Source organism: Pollicipes pollicipes, unplaced genomic scaffold (genome assembly GCF_011947565.3).
Source record: "Pollicipes pollicipes isolate AB1234 unplaced genomic scaffold, Ppol_2.1 Scaffold_4881;HRSCAF=5763_pilon_pilon_pilon, whole genome shotgun sequence".
Lineage (NCBI taxonomy): Eukaryota > Metazoa > Arthropoda > Thecostraca > Pollicipedomorpha > Pollicipedidae > Pollicipes > Pollicipes pollicipes.
In genome coordinates this window covers 36,293,354-36,316,871 of record NW_023596576.1, presented here as the reverse complement: position 1 = coordinate 36,316,871, position 23,518 = coordinate 36,293,354, and the positions used below count along the sequence as shown (strand labels likewise).

The 23,518-nt window shown below is 46.4% G+C and overlaps 1 protein-coding gene across 1 annotated transcript; it reads left to right on the top strand.

Annotated features, from left to right (window-relative positions):
- Window positions 1-1,597: 1,597 nt before the first annotated feature.
- LOC119100311 (uncharacterized) lies at window positions 1,598-3,429 on the top strand. The gene is made up of 2 exons (XM_037223417.1): window positions 1,598-1,617; window positions 3,040-3,429. The coding sequence occupies exons 1-2, from the start codon at window positions 1,606-1,608 to the stop codon at window positions 3,427-3,429; spliced, it is 402 nt and encodes a 133-aa protein (XP_037079312.1). The 5' UTR covers window positions 1,598-1,605.
- The last annotated feature ends 20,089 nt before the right edge of the window (window positions 3,430-23,518 follow it).

Below are 23,518 nucleotides of genomic sequence, written 5' to 3'. Positions count from 1 at the left end.
ATCAGACTGAACGATTTCTTAAAAACTGCCTTCGCTGGTTCCATGGTGAAGATTTGACCTGCTGCAGGTGAGCAATCTTACAAGGTGCACCTATATCTTTGATTTCGAACGATCTGCTTTAAATTGTCTACAGCTATTCAAAATTTGGAGGGGCTATGCCACGACGTTTGCCAACCATTTTGGAAAAACGCTCAGGGAAGAGGGGGGTGGGGGAATTGACCCCGCCCACCCGAGAGTGTGTTAATACGCAACACGTTGGATCAATGCATTTTCAGAAATGTTCTGCAAATTTCGAACGCTGTTATGTAATCTACTGTATGAATCTATCTATGAACTATGCCATTCTAGCTATGAACTATTAACTATGAACTTAAAGAAATTTTGTGGGCTAAATTTATGTGAGCCTACTGAGCCTAGTGAGAATGTGATGCTATGTGAATGCAGTGAGCATAGAGTAGGCTGCTGTTTTCCACTATGCCAGTTAGCTTTGGCACATTTCGGAGTATGATCTTTTGGGTTCCTGTGTGGCTTTGCACCGCCCGGTTGTGTTCACCTGCCGGTCTGACCGATTATATTGTTGCTGATGGGTCTGTGCGGTATGACGCAATGATCTCTCTATAATAATGACCGTTTTCAGGCTCTATGATCTTCAAAAATTTCAGTCAGGCTCCACTCCGGCCTCGCAGACTGAACACCGACCACGCGGGCTGAACACAGACGACGTGGGCCACACACAGACCATGCAGGCTCCTCACCGACCAGGCAAACTCCAAACCGACCACGCAAGCTCCACGCCAGTCTCACAGGCTTCACACCCGCTGTGGATACTACTGATATGGCATGCACCCTCGTCGAACGTGCTCCTCAGCATTCGCAATACACTGGGTTCCATCGAAAGGGTGGCTCTGGCTGGCTCATAGATTTTGTGAGCGGCCCCTCGGTGTCAAATCACGTCAACCGTGATTCTGGCCAGATACTGGTGTAGTGCAAACATTTACCTGTTTGTTTAAAATTCATTCGAAATATTTCACGAAAATCATACCAGCTGGACACCCCACATAAGTCTAACACAACACACAGCACGGGATGCACGAGGTCAGCGTCCGGTGCCCAGAGGAACCGTCGCCGGTGATCCCATGGCGACACAGGCCAGACGACCACTGACGTCATATCGGGAGCATTCGGCGCCAAATGGCTGTTCCTTCGACCAGATGCGGTAAGAGAAACCCCCCTGGGTATGGCTATCTGCGGCCACGCCAGGCTGATCGTCACACGACGACCCGAATTTGATGCTGCCGTTGAAGGAATCCACAACAGTAACCTAATGCTGCAACATTGCACAAAGAGCTTTCCCACTGCATCAGGTTTCTTACTCTGCGGTTTACATGAAGGGATAGGCCCTTCTCCGACCTTGGCGCGGGGGAGGGGGGAGGGGCGATAACTGATGATGGCCACTGTTCGCGAAGATCGAGTCGGCAACATCTCCTCCAATGATATGTGAGCATTGCGTGCAGCGTAGGCGTGGCTTCAGTCAGCACCGCTCCAGCCAATATAAAGCTGGTCGGCCCATGACCACAGGCATCACAGAAACCAGCGAGTTCAGCCATGAAAGTCCTGGTGAGTCATCTTCTTGCGATGCTTGCTAACGAGGTGCATTACATTATTCTGTTTAATTTTATTGGGAGAAACAGTCCCAGTCAGCAGCTTAAGGGACTGTTGCACAGTTGGATACATTAAGCCACGTATCAGACATGATACACACAACTCGCTTGTAGCTGTTCGTATGCTTTTAACCGCAAATGGCTGCTGTAGATCACAATTCCACTGACAATGGTATGTGGACCTTAAAACGTTGTCATTGGGTTAAGTCATGAGACGTTTTTAGGACGCTAGAGTCGCTGTCACATCTGCCGTGTCAGAGGTGTCGCTGTAATGAACTGTGTGACTCACTTGAGATACCTGTATGAGCCACAAAGCGGCGTTGCTGATCTACATGCGGCAACTTGATAAGCAAGCATTATGTGCGGGTTTTGTCTTTTTCTCTTGGTTTTCTTGGATATTTTCTGTGATATAATCTTCCTTACCTGCTCTTGCCTTTTTGGCTACGGCACATTTCTTAAGTTATTCGACACTTAGTTCCATGTTTGTCATATCTAGTCGTTGGTCCTCGTTTTTGTTTTATCTGGGAACAGGCTGCACGCGCCAGTCACGAGTGGGTCGAAGTTTCCCTGATGGGGGCCACGTCCGAGCGGCAGACATGCCCGTAAAAGGTTTCGTATACGGGCCAAATGTTGGAGTTTGGGTCCCCAGGTGCATATGGTCCTGCCCCACTGATATCCATTCTTCTGCATCTCACAGCCCTAAAATGACCTTTACTGGCCGAAAGGACTCTTACCCAATTAACAAAGTAACCAAAGTGGTCGAGCCATACAACTAGCAGCGCAATGTGCTAGTCAGTTGTCTCTCATCGTTTGGACATTAGGCGCTGCATAACTGGAAAACACGAAAGGTTAAACAGCCACATTGTCTTGGTCATGGGTACAGCACGGTCAATTAGGTGGGGGTTTCGCGTGACTTTCTATGAACTTGCACATGTCGGGTAAAAGTACTATAGGCGGTGGGTGATGGGGGGCGCAAGTCCATGTGCATTAAGTTCGGAAGCGAGATGATTCGGAGCCTTAAAAAGGGCGTGGCTGGAACAGCAGGGAATATGATGGGTACCAAGAAGTGGGTAGCTCAGTTCAAAACCACTTACAAACTTGGAATAGTACCTTTAACAGAAGTAATTTTCAATTGCGAAGATATATCGCTAAATCCGTTCTTTTATTAGATAAATGCCACTGTTATCTGTTCGTGCGTTCCTTGCCATCTTGCAGATGACAAAACGATTTCTTTCGCTTAGGTCGGCATCGCTGACTTGAAAAAAAAATCCGTCAGGTTTTTTCGGCGATATATTTTCAGCAGCAACGTCCTATGGCATTTCTCTCTTCTTTCATTTATTTCTAAAAGCAAATATTAGGTCCAGTTTGTCTGTTTCAGGTGGCCATGTTCGTTGTCCTGGCCGTTGCGGCTGCCGGCGACGACTCGCACACCGCTGGCGAGCCGAGGAACCCGGGACAGCAGGACGCGCTCCAATACTGGATGAATTTGTTGGCCCCCTTCGCCAAGTATGCTGGTGGTTTCTTGGGAAATATCCCTGGCTACGCCCCGGGCGGTGACGACCATCAAGCGTACCGTCAAAACGCCAATTACGGCACCAGCTTTCTCTTCACTCCTGTTGTCGGCTCGTTTAGCTATCTGGACTTCCGTGGTGTGAACCAGACGGTCGATTTCGCTGTGGACGAATCTGGCTTCCGCATATCCGGCACCAACCTGGCTGTGAATCCTCCCACGGAGGTGACCACAAGCGATGACGGCTACCGCAAGTAGCGCGGCGCTCTCTGAGCAGGCCCGCCTGTAAGACGAGGCCGCTCTGGGTAATGGCATAGTACCTGTCCTGCCAAGTACCTCCCCCTCGGCGTCCACTGCCCTGGAACGCTCCCGTCACGTTCCAGGGCACGCACGGCCCGGAGGGCGTATCTTACTCCTACAGGTCTCTTCACCCGAACACCTCCCTTACCTTCGCCTGTTTTGGTATGCGTTCTGTGCGCTGCTCACCTGCGAGCAAATGCAAAATCTGCGTCCCTGACTCGCTCCCAAACGTTCTGGTTGTGTTCATTGGCCGTTACACCAGAAACCTGTCGTGTTTGGTGCATTCTCTCAGCGTGATGCCAGGGTGCGTGTTTATAGCTTACCGAGGTCGGCTGGAACGAGTGGTATAAAGATGTGGATCATTATGACACCATACAAAATATACTAGGCAGCAGTGGCATAGTTTATTTACTGGAGGGTTTGAGTGGGGTAGAGTGGGGATGGGAGTGCGGAGAAGGGTTGAAGAAACGCGTCCTAAGTTTTGCATGATGGGGTTGTGTCTCCTACATTTTTGCCCGTACACTGCATATTTTCACCTATTCCCACTCAAGATACCGTTTTCGGATCAGGCTGTCCCCGGATTCCAGTTTGACCGTCTAATCCCAGGGAGATGGCCGCATCCATGCTCGAGAGCACTGTAATACCGCTTGTATAAATACTGAAAGAGTTTTCACTGCACATCGCGAACAGCAGCTTAGCATCTGCATGTGGTGTCAAAAACGAACGGCTTTTTTGAAATCAAAGGCGGGGATGAGCCTGCGACGCGTAACATTTCAGTACCCAATACGGGATGAGTGCGACACGATCTCAACCCGACACCAAGTGACTGGGGCCAGGCCACATGTCGGTGCAGTTCTGACATAACAGTAGTGGTCTTGGCGCTGTAACGGCGTCCACCAACCCGAACACGTACGCTTTAGATGGATGTCGGGAGCAAAACACCACTACAACACTTTGTACAGACAACTCCACTGCAAGGGCGGTCATGACAAGAAAGGGAGATCGCTGCCGGCGAAAAACGAACGAAAGACGTCCGACTGTCGGACGTCGGGCGTCGCACTCAAGAGCAATCGCACTAATTACACACACTGTCTGTCACGGTGGCTTGAATAGCCCTTGACGTTAGAGAAAAAGGGCAATTGCCGGAATCGCCTCGAGTGCCCGCCAAGGCCGTGGGACCCACGGCTGTACGATTCACTAACCTCTGACATGACCGTCGTCGGCATCTTTGGCCTCTTCGGCCACTCCGGTCGGAACACATGTGCGCATAAAATTCAGCGAGTTACCCACGATATACCACGTAGTTGAATGTTGATACCTATGTGGACAATGCTATGTTAGAACATCAATATGACATCTTGCAAAGCTCAATATGTTAATTAGGATAACAAATGTGCGGTTAATTAGGATAACAAACTCTTAGAAGTTTAGAGGGAGCGGCCGGTACAGAACAATTACACTGCATACGGCGCATGAAACACTGCAGGGGATCTGGCGAGTACAAGATTTTGGAGAGCATTTTTGAGTTCCGGACACTTTTTCCTGTTTTCCCCCTGCTGGGTGGGGGCAAATCACAAGTTCTAGTGCAATTTACACTGTTCTTTGGGTTTCGCCGTCATCGAATTGGTGTTAAAGAAGCGAGAGCTCATGAAATTCACAATAATTTTCTTGTCGCTGCCGGAGGAAAATCACTAGATTGTGTGAGTAAACCACACACGGCGCAAGCTGGTCGGCCGCATGATGTCGGCAGGCTCCGTTCTGGTCACGTGTAGCTGATGTGTTGGATTCAGAGCAGGTGATGCTGCTCAGAGCTGAACACTGGGACGATGCTGGTGGACGATGACATCCCAGAGGGGTCAGCGCCCGTGCTGAGCGCTTGACATGGAGGGTGACGCACCGTCAGGATGAACGGACGCCCCAGAGAGCAATGACATTGCAACTGGAGAAGCTTGAGTCCATCTTGAAGGGCAAAAGTGCCCTCAACCGCCGCTGCCACCATCGTTGATGAGGAACGAAAGAGGGACTTCCGACGGGGCCGAGAGATGTATTCCAAATCTCTCGTAGTTTCGCACAGAGCGTCTGTGGCAGGCGAAGGCAGTCAGCGTCAACAACATTCTAAATGATGACTTATACGTCACACGTATAAGGAGCTCGTAACATAAATGTACATGCATAGATGACCGTCACCATCTTGCGGCGCGTAGAAGCACTACAAGTAAGTCACGCCGCCTACTACAATGACAACTCAAATACATTTAGACACATCATACAATACATCAGTGCTACCGTACATAAATGGATAATATTCCTCGCAAATGCACTCGAAAACTTAAGCAAATGTCGATTGTAATTACAACCGCGTGCTACAACACTGAAGGAGGAACATATGTTTTAGTGACTTGGACCTTTTCAGCACGGTCGTATGGAGAGACAGATTGTGAGCAAGTTGTAGGCACACTCCGCTGTCTCCCAATTTTTTGAGACATCATCTTAGTTCAGTTTCCAGTATGCTCTCCGTCCTTATTGTGCAGTCTCCTCAAAGCAAAATATTAACCGCCCGCTGAAAACGTTGACTCACCATATGAGCCTCACATGGCGTCATATAAGCGTCAAGCTGAACTTGTCCATCGGCTTTGTTTACTGGGAGAATAACATACGTGATTCGTGGATTCTTATAACTTTTTATCTCTTTCTTATAAAAACAGCGTGCTCCAGAAATTGTTATTTCAAAACTAATACTGTACTTATGAACTTTGAGCGTAACTTCACTCTTGTCAGAGTGGCGCCTTAAAACGCTCACTTGCGGCATTTAGCACTGTAAATCATTTGGGCTCGTGTGCCGGTGCGTGTCTTGCAATATGGATTGCAAGGAGCTGGTCGGTGTAGGTAAATTTGAATGCAACATTCGGCAGGTGAACTGCGTGAGGTACGAGTAGAAGCTGGCTAAGCTGTTCAGTGCATTAGTGGGGGATTTTAGTCACGTAGATACGACAGTAGTATTAGCCTTATTCCTCGGAAAAACCAGGAGAACGGTGATATAGTTAGGTTGATATTTCGGCAATGTGTCTTTCTCGAAACAACATCAAAAGTGTCTCTATAACTCCTACTATTGCTTCGAAAAAGACCTGTTGCCAATTTATCAGTCTAACTATATCTCCGTTCTCCTTTTTCCCGAGGAATGAGGCTAATACTACTGTCTTATCTAGCTAACTCCATTTCTTACACTTGCGGACTGGAAGTGCCATTAATGGAACAAGAGTGCTGCTTTTGGAGTAGGATTCAGGGTGATTGATACATCCCATTAATATCTTTGCCATGCTTCGTCACTCAGAAAGAGCTGATACCAGAAGCCTACAGCTGTTTCAAGTCACAGTGCCTTCTAATATATGCCTGATATCTCGAAGTGTGAATATTTGAAAATGCCCTGAAAAGTGAACTTCAGGAACATTTTTGCATTCAAGCTTTGGGAATTTCGTGCGTGTGTTCTAAGTGGTCTAAATTGTATGGTAAATCGTATGTTGGAGCATGCAAGGTAAAACAGAACCTTACGTTGGGGATAAGACCCGTCCCATTTTGTGCAAGATTTAGAATGTATACAGGCTTAACATCTTGCTGACATCTTTGTCATACATTGTAGGCTGGTTGATTGCTTGAAAGCAATTTCCACTGCGAAGATTGAGTTGGTCTTTGATGAAAAGCAAGCCACAACATGTGTGGTTACCAGGTGTCTTGATTCATACAAACAATGCATTCTTTGGTAAGATTTCTTTAGTATTACATGGATACCTTGATCATAAACTAGGAGATATTTAAGTTGTATGCCAAAATACACGCGCAACACACATTCATTAGCGTATTAATATATATATATATATATATATATATATATATATATATTCCCTCAGTATACTGCGGGAGTATTGAGTACATCACACGAGGGGGTCTATCACTCACTTTTTTAGTACCAAAAGTAATAAGAAATAAATCCTTGAAAGCATTTCTCTGCTTAGTATCATCATAGGCCGATTGACTAAGAAGAACAAATGCAAATTATTTCCTAAAAATGGTTGCAACGGGCGGAAAGAAATTGACTGTAAAATCGGCATGCTACACCTTTTAGGTCTAGCTTTCCTCTTCCGGTTGCGAATCGTCTAAACCCTCACCCTGATAGGATGGGGGGGGGAGGTAATCCAACCTTCCTAAGGTTTTCCAGGATACTGTCTTTCAGTAGCCTATGGTGCATCCATTGCGCGTGTTTTCACACGAGAAACGTGTTTCTAGCTTTTCTGGTTTTGGAGCAGTGGCGGTTTGGAGGAACGCTGCAGAGCGATCTATGGCCTGCGCGGGCAACGGGCGGTATTCCGCGGCATCTATGCCGCGGAACGCACGCAGGGGGCGGCACTGCTGCCTTCGCAGAGTTATATATGAAAAACATGTACTCAAAACACATAAAATTAAACACCATCGTACTCAAAATTGGATAAAAATCACGCCTGCTTCAGTTTTGTGCCCCTTATAGGCGTGGTCTCGTAGGCATGATGAAATCTGTGTGTGATTTTCTGGAAAAGCCGACTTCAATGCAAAGGTCTATTTTTTGGACTTTAAGTTTGAACAAAACTTTCCTGATACGCGTCGAAACTTAAAGGGATGAACATGTAACTTGTTAAGTTTTAAGAAAAGTGCAGTGGATCAGTGCTTGTTTTAAGCAGAGAAGTTGCTTATGGATTCATGACTCATAATTATTCAATGCACGTTATCGTTGCCGGTGCAGGGCTGACGGGCCACTCGGTCCCAGTGCCAGGTGTGTTCTGGCCGCCATTCTGGCGACACGGGTGTCCCTTTGTCCATCCGGAGACACTTTGAGGGATGCACCATACCATCTTGTACTCCATGAACATGTGCTGAGAGGACTGTAAACAGCTGTGCAGAAAAACCAATGATATTTAACAATGACAGAATGGAGCCTTTGCTACTGAGGGAGCCTTGGGTTTGCCCCTCAATATCTCTGGTCACCGTTAACGATAGGAGGACATTATGCCATTTACAACATGAGGCAGTTGCACCCAGTACAATTTAAAGAATATAACTGGTGAAGAAGCCAAAATCGGCATGCATGGTTAAGGTAATACAAAAATAAGCTAAACACAACTTAGATCTTGTAGTTAGGGAGAGGGGCAGGTAACATTGCTTCTCCCTCACCCTAAAAAGTGGGGCCTGTCCACCTCCATCTGTTCCTGCACCCATTTACGTAAGTCTCCTTATGGTCGGTGATTTCCGAAATGCCATAACCTTTAGCAAAGATGGAATTACCAGTAACTTACTAAATCTTTTTAAGGCAAACGAGATGGCGGTACGTGCTGTCAATGGCACAGGTAAATACCGAAGCATGTTTCGTATCGTCGCGGTTGATATTAATGATCATTTGGGTGAGTGACAACCTTGTCGCAGGCACAAAGCAACAGTGTCCTAGAATTGTCCACTTTTTGATGCTAAGCAGCACCTTATGAGGAGGAGTTTTTCACTCCTTTTCCTTGAATTTAATGATAATTTTTCACCCCTACCTGATATTGTCTAACCACACATGTCAAACCCATATTTCCGTTTCAGAAATTTTAAGGCGTCATAAAAACTGAGCTCCCTTGAGACCACCAACCATAAACGAGGCTACACAGAACCTGGACGCCCATGGCTACATCCGTGGCTACGCAGTAGGAATTTTACGAGAATCAGTGTCTCACAAATTCTACTGTGATACAAATGGGTTAGGCAGGATGAGAAAAGGTAAGGGTGCTGTAGGTCAGGCTTAGTTAGGCTACTTTCATGGAAATAAGCATTGGTATTTTGCAAGAAACAGTGACATGATATTTGTATTTCCCGACTCTTTCTTAACAGAAGCCAGATATATGGCCGTGGTGTTTAATTTGGTGATGTGCTGATGTGCAGGAGTCCAAGGCTTTTTTGTTTGAATGCTTTATGCTTGTTGAATTTGTTGCTGTTGTTTTTTCTTGAATTCCTTTGCTTTGCATTCTGTTAAAAATCCTTTGGAAATGAAGCGCGAAGTGCAGCATCAAGACATTGATGTTACATAGTTGTTGATGCTCATTACACTTCTAAGAAATTACTACGCTTTAATGTGTTCTGTTTCACTGTAATGACCTAAGACGTCGACAAACATTTTTGTCATGTTTCTGATATTGCATCCATGCCAACTTGAAATGTATGTCTTTGCCTGTTGAAGCATCTCTAACCGATTCAATCCAAAGTTTAAACTTTTGCAAATTAAACTTTTCACCTCTGTACGGTCTGTTTGCGATGCCATTTTTCACTCCCACCCAGGTTCAAAAGCAATTCTAGATCACTGAGATGCAAGATGTTGCTGAATCAAGGCAAAGTATGAGTGCTGCCAGTGTTTGAAAGGTCAGATACTGACTGCATGGCTATGCGGTTGTTGACCACTTCTGCATGAACGCTGTCTTGCTTCAGTCCCGAAGGCGGCACAATTCCCTTTGGAAATGAAATGTTTAGAAGGCTGGATGTTGATAGGTAGGATGAACGACGCGCCTGAGCCTTTGCTCTTCTTCCCACCTTTCGCCAACGACGAGACGAGAAGAGTGTTCTGTCTTTTTGTGGGCGGCTCGTTGGTGCAAAACTAAGCCTACGGTGAGGTTGATAGGCTGTTCTTTTATTACAATCCTTTGCATTCTTGCTGAAAAAACTTGAAATACTCCACACGAATTCAACCAGCTGGACACCCCGCATACATTTTACATGACGCACGGGACGGACGAGGCCATCGTCTGGCGCCCAGAAGAACCGTGGCCGGTGATCCCATTGAGGGACAGGCGGGACGACCACGGACGTAATATTAGGAGCATTCGGCAGCAAATGACTTCTTTATGGCCAAACACGGCAATGAAAGCCCGGGTTGCGATCATCTGCGACAGCGTCCGGCGGATCGTACCACGCCGGCGATAGCATTATACGGTCTTAAAGCACCCACAACATTTTAGCACGGCCAGCATAGCTTTCCATCAACAAGCTCATCACTCAGCGGTTTGCGTAAGAGGATGGGGCTCTTCTCCGACCTAGGGGGACGGGTAAACGAGGGTCATCACCGACCGCCGTGACGCAGTCGACTAAACCCCCCGCAACATCCGAGTGTTACCGTCGGCGAGGGCGTGACTCCCAGTTAGGACGGCCTCCAACCAGTATAAAGCTGGCCGGTACCGGTCCACAAGCTTCACAGACCCCAGCGAGTTCAGCCATTAAAATCCTGGTGAGAGCTCCGCTTGCGATGCTTGCTAACGATATGCGTCACGATGAGCTGTTTCATTTCATCAGGAGATCCAATCTCAGTTAGCAGCTCAAAAGAGCTGTTCCGCACTTAAAGATATTGAGGCAAGCTTCAGATGTGATACACAAGGCTCGCTGGTAGCTGTTCGCATGCTTTTAAATGCGAATGACTGCTGAAAATAGTCACTTCGCCGTAAGAAAATATGATTCGGGTCACATCATCGTTTCATTGCGTTATTCAACTTAAAAAAAGAAATCAGCGACTGCGAGAGTTGCACGTCAGAGTAATCGCTGTAGCGGACGGCGACACACACTTGTAATGCTTCGACGTGCCACATGGTGGCATTGTTGATCTATGAGTGTGAACTGAACTTACGTGCGTTATGTGCGTGTGATTTTGGCCTTTTCTCGTGGCATTGCTGAATTTTTTCGTGACAGTATTTTTGCCTTTGCCGTTGCACCTTCAAATACGGCGATATTTTTAAGTCATTTTTCTCAGAATTATGTCCGCCTCCTCTAGCGGGTGTCCGAAAAGCTGTGTTACCTATGGCGTAAAGCGGTCCGTGATCGCGACATTCGCCATTGCATCCTTCCTTCCCTTTATCCTGCGCCCCTCGGGACGCCAATGGATGTAGTTTTTAACGTGGTATTGCCATGGTGGCATACGCCTCTGGATCTAATCTCTCTAGGTTTTCCTATGAGTACTAGTCTGCACAAATTCACGTGCATCCAGCTCAGAGCCAAGAGGGTTTGAAGTGTTAAACCGAACATTGTTAAGGCTGTAAACTGCAGAGAATGAGCAAGAATTAAGCATTCGGTAACAAGTGACTTCCCTATGGGTAGATGCGACATGCAAACCCTTGAGACTTTGGAAGTCCCAAGTTCATGGCAGGCTGCATGCGCCAGTCATGAATAGGCCGAATACCCTCTTCGTGCGGCTCCCGTCCGAGCGCCTAGCAAATACCGTGCAGACAGGTTACGGGCTAAGCCTCGGCGGATAGGCCCCCAGGCGCGTGTAGTTAGACCCCCAGGCGTGTAAATAGACCCCCAGACGTGGCGCGTGTAGACAGACCCCAGGCGGGTGTGGTCACAATGATCTGTGTGATGAAATCATCTGTGGCGCGTGTAGATGGACCCCCAGGCGCGTGTAGTCTTACCCCACCGTCATACATTTTCCCTTATAGTCTGAATTGGTCACGATTGGCCGGAAGGGGTCTCATCCATCCCGCCTAAACCCAGATCGATACATGCACTTAGCGGCTCAATCTGACTATTTCTTCAATCACTGGTACTTAAATGGCCATATTTCAACCATGAGTGCAACGCAGCCAATGCGATGAAACCTTCACATGACTTTACTTTGATGACATGCATGTCTGGGTACTATTCCTATCGGTGTTCCGATCTTTACCAGGCTCTGCAAGTCCACGTGCATCAAGCTCAGAAACAAGGGGATTTTGAGCCTTAGATCAGACATGGCTGTGGCTGTAAACTTCAGACAATGAATATGAAGATAGGCATCTCAGTTCAAAACCCCATACAAATGTGAAGCCATCCCTTTACCGGAAGTAATTTAGAATTTGAAAAATCCTTTCCAAATTCACTGCTCCATTGCCACAACGGAACCGTCATCGGTCCGCGGGTAAAATCAGCCCCAAGATATTTAAAAACGTATTAGCATAGCCGAAATGCGTTTTCCTCTTACAGAGGTTTTATTAACATAGCGATCTCATCTTTCAGCTCGGCACGAATGGCGTGTAAAATAGGTGACAGGCTCGTTCTACTAAATGTTTTGAGCAGCAGCGTCCTATAGTTAACACTTTTTCAGATGGTAGTGTTCGCTGTCTTGGCCGTTGCGGCTGCCCAATACGCCCTGCTCTATGGCGGCCTGGCCTACTCGGTACAACCGGACGTCGCTACATACTGGACCAACTTGGCCGCCCCCTATACCAATTACGCCTCTGCCATCTATAAAGACATCGCTGCCAACGCCCCGGCCGGTGTACGCCCCCAACACGACGGCCTCAGCACCATATTCGACGGCAAAGTCCCCGTCTTTCCCATCGAGGGCTCGTTTAGTTACGTGGACCCCAATGGTGTGAAACAGACGGTCGACTTCACTGTGGACAAGTCTGGCTTCCGTGTGTCTGGCACCAACCTGCCGCCGGCTGCTGTCACCGACGTGAAGACGCCCGCCGACAGTGCTGCTACCAAGGGTGGCTACCGCAAGTAACACAGCGCTCTGCCGATCGGCGATACCCCTGAGGTGGCCGCCGCCAATGCTGGGCACTCCCGCCTGTACAATGCAGCCGTTCTTCGTGTGTAACCTCAGACGTACGCTGCCTCCGGCGCTCTTGTCAGGTTCCAGGGCACGTACTGCCCAAAGGGCGCTTCTTAAACGTACAGCACTGTCCACCCGAACCCGGTCCCTTACATTCGCCTGGTTTAATAAGTGCTCGGAGCCTACTCACCTGCGATCAAATGCTGACTTTTCATCTCTGACTTGCTTCCAAACGTTCTATTTGTGTTCATATGCATATACACCGGAAACCTGTCATGGTTGGTGTATTGTCTCAGCTTGTTGTCAGGGTGCGCAGTTACAGTTTACCGGCCTTGGTTGGAACGAGGGGCGTAAATATGTTGATCGTGTTTGACGTAATACAAAATATGCTCGGAAATGGTGGTATGGCTGTATTCAATGAAAGGGTGGCGAACACATGCATCCTAATTTTTCACCATTCCATGCTGTACTGGAAATGGAGAGAATATACGCATTCCAATTCTCCTTTTGATGTGATTGAGTCCCCTCCATTTTCGCTCATACAAAGCGCAAGTTTCACATTTTTTGGCTTCATTCGCCAACATTATTGACACGCAAAATGGCATGTGTTCGAGTTGACAATAAAACAGAGACAATACTGCCAGTTAGGAGCTAAAAGGGAGTTTTCCGTATTGAGATAAGATTATGAACAGAGATCATCATTCCACCATACCATGCAGTTCACAGCCACGTCATGTTTAAGACTTAAAATCCTTTTGTTTTTAAGCTTGACGTGCGCGAACTTCTGCAGACTATTTCGTGCAGCCTATTTCGAGGTCGAACAGATACTCACGACGCCTTAGAAACATCATACAAATGACAGCACCTCGTTACCCGTGCAGTGCTTAAGGTCAATACCAGCGATCATCAAATTAGTCGTGTCTGGCATACATCAGCACGGTTCTGGCATCAACAGACAGCAGTTGACCTTCAACCACTGTAATGTGTTGAGTGCAAGTATCGAACACGGACCACTTTTGTGCTACATGACACAGGAATTTGTGCAGTGGTACAAGTTATGACTGAAAGAAGACTGAGATCGAATAACTTAAGAATAGTGCCATAACCGCATACGTCAATGCAATTGAACAATACAAAATCCGAGACGAATGTAGAACACCACGAGAGGGGCTAACATACAAGCGCAGAACGATATTCGGGCTCAGTAAGCAAGCACCAGTAAACACCCTCTACTCTCGACGTACTCAAACCACGTTTTCATGAACATGTTTATTTACGTATTACTGACTGCTGGTCGAGAACAGTTTCTTCCTCTTAGAATTAAACCATCACTGAGAAGTGAGCTGATTTCATCGCACCTGATGCTCACCTCAATATCTTGAAATGCGGAATATTCTATTCAAATGCTCTGTTTGTGTTCAGTTGTCTTTGAAGTAAATGTTCCACCTTTACATGGGGTTTTGAACTGGAATAGCCATCTTGAGGACCTTTTGATGCCATTCACTGTCGTGTCCCTTTTAGACCCAAAACCCTCTGGTTCCTGAGTTATACGCCCGCAAAAGTGCGATAAGGTTTATTGGGAGTCTACTCCAAAGTCACCTTTGCATTCATGACGTCATAGAAACGTCATGCGATCGCGGTCATACTACAGGCTGTTTTCTGTTCATGCTCAAAACAGCATGGCTGCTCATACATTCGCAAAAGCGATGATGCGGCACGTATGATACAATTCGTGGAAGGTGATTGGCTACTGGAAGGATTTCGCTGCTGAATGCGTGTCGCGATCGTAAGCGTGGGCACTTTCGGGTTGTCCGACACTCGTGAATGGGCCATTTTCCTCATTTCTAGGCCACATGTCACTTTCATAATAAAGAGCGCCACTGTCTGCAAAAAAAGTACGGCACCCAAAAAACGACACTCTCCCGAATGTTATAAAAAGGAAGACGCGACGGCAAATCTGCCTTTTTCTCCTGCATACGCCAATAGAAGACGAAAATCTTCTGTTGGCGTATTTCTTACAGGCAGCTTGGTTGGTGCCCTGTGCACCGGAGCAAAGAACCTTGCAAGGGTTAATGGGCTAGCAAGGCGTCGTAAATTAGGGGTCAATATTAAAGCAATCTCGCACACACACACACACACACACACACACACACACACACACACACACACACACACACACACACACACACACACACACACACACACACACACACACACACACACACACACACACACACACACACACACACACATGCACACACACATACACACATATATATATATATATATATATATATATATATATATATATATATATATATATATATATATATATATATATTACTAAGTATTTAACGGACATCATACAAGAAATTTAACTCTTGAAAGAACGAATTTTGTCCGACAAATGCAACCTCTTGAGTTGTAGTACCATGAACACCCGTTGGGACTTTGTTTTGACGTGGTCTTACCGTGAAATGCAGTGAAATAACCGAAAACATATGCGGATGTTGCGACTAAACCTGCAATTTGATAGTCCCGCGGGTTGTGCTGGTGTGGGCTCACACTGATTTGACATTAGAGTGGATCAGGTGCCTGAAAAGGGTGTGACGATTGGTGGCGCGTGCCAGTGGCTTGTATTCATCTTGATGGGATGGGGAGTGTGCGTGCGGCGTTTGTACTTCTGAGATAGAGCATTGTCTTGGTATTCTTTAAACCTAGTGACTCCCAGTACAATGTGAAATATTACTGCCTGCTTCTATCTTTAGATTTGCGTTTGGACATGACAAGGTAGTGATGTTGGCAAACTGAACGAAACACTAGCACCCATGCTCAGGGTGTTGAAAGGCAGTTTACTACTTCACTATGATCTTGTCAACATTTTGAACCTATTGAGGTATTACAGAATGTAATTTTTCAATTCCATGCCATTGTATTAGGGATTCATTTTGGCAGTAGGGGCAGGTCAGTGCAGCTCATCAATTGACATGTTTGGTATAAGGTCGCATGATACGGCTCTGCAAAATTGTCCTTCCCTTAAGAATTCTGACAATATAGTGCTGCATTATTATAGATGCACATACTACTGTTTTATGAACTTTTTTACACAGGCTAGCATTGCTTGTGAGCCATCAATATCTTAGTAACTGCAATTTGTGCGAGATGATCGGTGCTGAGAAAGGTAGAAAAGCATTGCTGTTGGTTTCTTGGATAGCAATTAACAATGTCTTATCATGAGCCTTGTGCGCACTGGCAGCTTCATCACTTCCTTGCATTTTGCCCATCTGACCATGACTACATGCACTTGTCTTATCTGCAGCCTTTTGCAAGGTCAGCAGGTTTGCGGTTCCATTGTAATATTTTCTTGTTATATATGTGCTATGTCTCGTGTGAACAATATTTTTGAGTGAAGCAGCCTGATGCCTGCAGCATGTTGCATGGCTGTAGAAGCAGAAGACGTGTTTGCATTTTTGTCTCCTGTGTTTTGTGGATTCACAAAACAGGCTGAGTAAGTGATGTCACTTATTGTGTGCTTTTTAAGAACCGTATCCTTGTACATTCTGCCATGCCACAGTACTGAGGTACAGCACTGAGGTAATACCACGATGACACAATGTCATACTGACCCGTGCCATTACACAAAGTACTACGTCGGTTGACTACCCTATGTCCAGCCTGTGAGATAATAGCTTAAACATTATGACTGGCTGGTAAGAGCTCATTTGATAACGCCAAAGGACTTTCGCCAGCGCGAATGCTGTTGCACCACGATGGTTATATCAGGGTTAACTAGAAATTGCACAAATAATCCCAAGCAAGACAAACACTCTTGTTGTCCCAGCCTCACCATCTTCACCATAGAACTAACAATGCTTTGGCGACTTATTCATAGCGATGCTACAAATTTATTCATTTTCGCATGCAACTGCATTCCAGTTACAGATAATCAAGAAAGTAACTACTGTGCACATCACATGACATCAATGTCAGGACTACAGCCTGGCAGGCAAGGATATGTCGATAATACAGCCCAACGAGCTGCAATAAATGTTCTTGCTGATATTTTCACAACGTAAAAATAGTACAACTTTGGCCAGTTGAGATGACTGTGCGATAGCTGTTGTACAGCATAAACAGTGCGGCAACAGCATTTGTATCGTATTCATTCAAACTAACAGAGGTTACTCTTGGATAAGAATATGGTTTTCAAGCAATTAATGATCATACCATGTGCACTAATTAGCACATACTTTTGCCAGCCATGACAACTTGTTCTTGACGACAACAATAGGAACAAAATGTTTTTGCTGATATTTTCACAACGTAAAAATAATGCAACTTTGGCCAGCTGAGGTGGCTGTGCGATAGCTGTCGTACAGGATAAGCAGCGTGGTAACAGCATTTGAAACATATTCATTCAAACTAACAGAGGTTACTCTTGGATAAGAAAATGGTTTTCAAGCAAGAAATGATCATACCATGTGCACTAACTAGCAGATACTTTACCAGTCATGACAACTTAAGAGATATGCTGCATCTGCCGTTGTAACTATTAAAATGACATCTACTCATCACCCTAAACCAATAGATATCGAATGTGTTGAATTACAGAGCTTTGGATGGATAGCGGCATGAAAAGGTAAGCGTTTCATATCATTTATCATTGTTTGTTCTAAAAAACAAACTTAGTTATGGACGCATGAGTCACAATTATTCTATGCTAAGAACATTGATCCCATCGGGTTGGAGCGTGCAAATGCTGGTGGAAACCAAATGTGCCCAAAAATATTGTATTTTCCCGTTTGTAATGCATATATATATATATATATATATATATATATAAACAATTGGAATACCTTGTTTTTCGAGGAAGTATACCAGTTTCCTGTCTAAACTATCCACCTTTTTGTCACTCAGAATAATTGTAAGCACACAATCTGAAAGAAGTCACAACTGTTTGCAGTTGTGCCATGTCATGCCAAGTTTACCTCAAGTATGATTACAACCCGTCAACAGCCTGCACCATAACAGTTGAGTCACCAGGTATCACGACCTGACGTGTAATTTCTCTTTGGCTCTGATATCAAACTGATATGACAAGTAGGTCATTGGCATGGAAAAATGCAAATAAAGGCAAAGACATCACCTTTCTCAAATAACAGAAGCCTCAGGGAGATAGATAGGCAGGAGCCCACCACATTCCTGTCAATCTGACATGAGAGCCTCTGAGAAACTCAGCGGGAGGGGTTTGGGTCATTTTTGACCGTTTCCTTTTGTGCAACGCCATAGGGCTGAAAACTAAGTGCACCAATCAAGGCTGGTTTTAGATGCCCCCTCTGGCTGTACTGCCCCCCTCCCCTGCGCAGATTTTGTTAGACAAACTCAATTCCAGTCCGGCCCCCGCTACCTTCACCTGCAAGTGTGGGTTTGTATCGTTCTTGTGGGCGTTCCAAAGGCCAAACAACTCATTTGAACTGATATGAACAAACGAAATGCCTTGAAATAGTGTGGCAAATTTCAGCGCCTTTAATGATTTCAAGAGAACACTGTGTGCATCTGAGAACTACTATCCGTGAGAACTACCTTCGTAAAGTCAACGATGAAGCATGAGGGAGCTCATTCGTGTTTTCACGCTAAAAACGTCCGCACATATGCCGAAGTCTGTAGTCATTGGGTGTCTCACTCAGTTGATGCAGATATTTGGCTTGCCCACCTGCATACATTCTAGCACTGTTCTATTGCCCTGCATTCGGACAGGTGAGCATCCCTTAATCAGCGGTCATTGTTGTTCTTGCTCCTTAGATTACGAGGGCTGTGGGTCTGAAGCTGTTCGTGTTTCTTCTTTCACAAGTCCATTCTGCAAACGAACAACGTTCCCAGGCGAGTATGAGTGGACCATTTTCATTTTTACCTCATTTCGATCCACTCCATTCATCATTTCTGCCACCATTTACGCCTTCAAGGTAAGGAGCCCCGTGAGTACAACACTAGGGGACACATTATTATTACTGGTCTAGGGCTGAAGGGCCATTTCGTCCCAGTGCAAATTGCATTCCGGCTGCCGTTCTGGCGACACGGAGGCCCCTTGGTCGATTCGGAGACACTTCAAAATGATGCATCATACAATACACATGTGTTCTCGGAGCTGCACTCCATAAGCACGTGTGGGAGGGGGATTGTAAGCAGTGGAAAGGCCATGGAAATTGACGGAATCAAGTCTCTGCTACTAAAGAAACCTTGGGTTTGCCCTTCAATACCGTCGTTCGCCGTTTATGGCAAGATAAATGTTACCTTTTACTACATGAAGCAGTTGCATCCAGCAGGCATGACGAAGATCGCTGTTAGACTGGGGAAATCGGATGCATGTTTAAAGTAAAACAAAAGTGAGTTCAACGCCAACAATATCTGAAAATTGGGGGTGGGAATGGTAAGCTTTGTGTCGAATGTATGCAGGTGAGCTAACCAAATATCAGCACCAGCTAAGTGAGGCACTCAATGTCTGCAAATGTTCCGATATCTGCGGAGGCTGTAAGCGTGAAAACACTGACTAGCTCTTTCGTGCTTTATTGTGGACTTTTTGAGGGTAGGTGTTGCGGATGGATGCACATAGTGGTCCCTTGAAATAATTAGGGGCGCTGAAAGCTATCATATCATTTAAACGCATTTCATTTGCCTTCCCCCGCCACCTTGAATTAGCATTTCATATCGACTTGCAGACATGAGTAGATGGATTGAACTATGCAAAGCTGGTCTGTAATGCTACAGAGACAACATCTGTATCACTAGTAGTAAGTGGATGTAACAGGGATGGGGGTGGAGACGGAGACCTGAGGTTTTGTAGGCGTCTCCTCGGTACCAAACGAATGGTCAATGGTTAACGGTACCACGTGGTACGGTGACCTTGATAAGCTTCTGTTTTGTGGCAAATATGTGTATGCTTGCTCTAAACTAATATGAGATATCCCACGCCAATTGAGCCCACGACACAACATACATATGACATATATGACACAACCCCAACGACTTACGCGACGGACGAGGCCAGCGTTCTACTTTGTTGTTTCTTTTTTAGTTGTGAGCGGTTCGTTAGTGCAAAGATAGTCTTGCAGTAACCTGCATAGGCTGCTGCCGTATTGCAGACATCTGTCTTCCTGCTCAAAACTAAATTGAAGTATTTCACGCAACTGCAACCACACAGACACCCCACAGATGTTTTATATAACGCCCGGGACGGACGAGGCCAGCGTCCGGCGCCCGCAACAACCGTGCCTGGGGATCCCGTGGCGATACCGGCCAGACAACCACTGACGTCATATTGGGAGCATTCAGCAGCAAATGACTTCCCTATGGCTAGACACGGCGAGGAAAACCCGGACGCGACCATCTGCGACAGCGTCCGGCGGCTCGCACTATGCCGGCGCTAGCCTTCTACGATCTTAAAAGCATCTACAACATTGCAGCATTGCCAGCAGAGCTTTCCAGCAACAGGCTCATCACTCAGTAATTTGCATCAGGGGATGGGGCTCTTCTCCGACCTTGGGGGGGGGGGGGGGGGGGGCGGGTAAACGAGGGCTATCACCGACTGCCGTGACGCAGCCGACTAAACCTCCCCCAGCATGCGACTGTTGCCGCTGGCCCCGGGCGTGGTCCAACAGTTAGGACGGCCTCCAGACGGTATAAAGCTGGCCGGCACCGGTCTACAAGCATCACAGACCCCAGCGAGTTCAGCCATGAAATTCCTGGTAAGTCCTCCGCTTGCGTTGCTTGCTACCGATGTGCATCACGATGAGCTGTTTCATTTCATCAGGAGATCCAGTCCCAATCAGCAGCTTGAAGGAACTTTCCACACCTGGAGATATTAAGGCAACTTTATATGATATACATGTACAACCATATATGCTCACTACATACAAAGCTCACTAGTAATTTTTCTCATGCTTTTAAAAGCAAATGTCTGCTGAATGTAACAATTTTGCGATGAGTATGATTTTGATCCTACCATCGGTTCATTATATCACGGAATGTTTTTATGACGTCAGAGTCACTGCGAGAGTTGCCACGTCAGAGTTGTAGCTGTAGCGGACGGCGAGACTCACTTGTAGTGCTTTGACATACCGCACGGTGGCAGCGTTCATCTATGAATACAAATACAATCTAAGAGGGTTGTGTGCATGCGATTTGGCCGTTTCTCGTGGTATTGTCGCAATTTTCGTGATCGTATTTTCGATTTTGCAGTTGAAATTTGTATTACGGCCCTATTCCTGGGTTACTTTCTCTCTCTTTTGTCTGACACATCTAGCAATTGCCCGAATAGCTATTTACCTAGGTGTAAAGCCGTCCGTGATCGCGACATTTCCCACTGCATCCCTTTTCCCTTTATCCTGCACTCGTCGGGATGACAGTGAAAGTAGGTTTTCACGTGACGTGACTATGATGACATACCTCTCTGGATCAAATTCCTCTAGGCGTTGTTATGGGTACTAGGCTGCACAAGTTCACGTGCGTCAAGCTCAGAAACAAACGGATTTGAAGTGTTAAACCAGACAGGGTCATAGTGGTCAAGTGCAGAGAATCGTCATGAATTAAGCATTCAGTAGCAAGTGACTAGTGACTTCCCTATGGTTAGATGCAGCAATGCGACCCCATGGGACTTTGCAAGTCCGAAGTTCAGGGCAGGCGGCACGCACCAGCCATGAATGAGCCAAATATCCCGTTGTGCGGCCCCCGCTCGAGCGCCTAGCACATAACGCGCAGAGGGGTCCCTGTGCAAGCGAAGCCCTGGCGAATAGACGCCCAGGTTCGTGTAGTCTTGCCCCACCGTTATCCATTGTCTTTTATTCTGCATGCATCACCATAAACACGAATGCCTTAAATGGCCATGTCTTCACCAGAAGTACATAATATCCAATATCAGGAGGTTTTCCCCTGGCTATTATGATGACATACATGCCTGCGTAAAATTCCTAGTTCACTTGCATGAAGCTCAGAAAGAAGAGAATCCAAAGTCTTAAACCGGACATGGCTGTTCCTGTAAACTTCAGAGAACGATCATGAAGATGGGTATCTCAGTTCAAAGCCCCACACAAATTTGGTACAATCCCTTTAAATAAAGTGATTTAGAAATTCAAAAACATTTCTCCAAAGTCACTGCTTCGTTGCAAAACGCAACTGTTATATGTCCGTCGGGTGACATCAGCTGCAAGATGTTGAAAAACATGTTAACATAACTGGAATGCCTTTCGTCTTTTGGTTGTTTTATGAATATTTGTGATCTCATCTTTCCACTGGGCGCCAATGGCTCGGAAAATATGACAGGCTTTGTCTACTTCATATTTTCAGCAACAATGTTCTTTGAAATTGCTTCTTTCCTTCCTGCTCTTTCCAACAACAAATATTGGTTGGCTTGTCCTTTTCAGATGGTAGTGAGCGCTGTCCTGGGCGTTGCGGCTGCCCAGAACGCCCTGCCCTACAGTGGCCTGGCCTACTCGGTGCAACCGGACGCGACCAGATACTGGACCAACTTAGCCGCCCCTTATGTCAAATACGCTACTACCATCTATAAGGACATCGCTGCCAACGCCCCGGCAGGTGTCCGCCTCCCGGACGATGGTTTCAGCACCAAGTTCGACGGCAAAATCCCCGTCTTTCCTATCGAGGGCTCCTTTAGTTACGTGGACCTCAATGGTGTAAAACAGACGGTCGACTATGTTGTGGACGAGTCCGGCTACCGCGTGTCTGGCACCAACCTGCCGGCGGCTGCCGTCCCCGGCGTCAAGACGCCCGCCGACGCTGCTGCTACCAAGAACGGCTACCGCAAGTAAACAGCCCTCTACCGATCGGCGATACCCCTGAGGTGTCCACCGCCAATGCTGAACACGCCCGCCCGTACAACGCAGCTGCTCTTGGTGTCTACCCTCAGACGAACGCTGCCTCCGGCGCTCCCGTCACGTTCCAGGGCACGTACGGCCCGGAGGGCGTTTCTTACTCGTACAGCTCTCTTGAGATCGTACAGCTCTCTTGAGAGAAGGTGTAGATCTGCTTAGACGTAATACAAAATATGCTTGGAAGCGCTGGTATGGATGTATTCAATGGAAGGGTGGCGAACACATGCATCCTAATTTTTCACCATTCCATGCAGTTCATAGCCACGCCTTTTTGAAGACTTCAAGTCCTCTTGTTGGACAGACTATTTCCAAGTCAATCAGACATCCACGACGCCATCGACACACCACGCAAATGACATCACCTTGTTGGCCGTGCAGTGCTTAAGGTTAATACGAACATGATCATAAAATTATTTGTGTCTGGCATACATCAGCATACATGTCTGGCATACATCAGATTCGTGGCATCAACGGAAAGCAGTTAGCCCTGAACCATTTTAAGGTGTTGAGTGCAAGTTTCGAACACAAATCCCTTTTGTGCTACGTGATACGAGGATTTGTGCAGTGGTAATAGTTATGATTGAAAGAA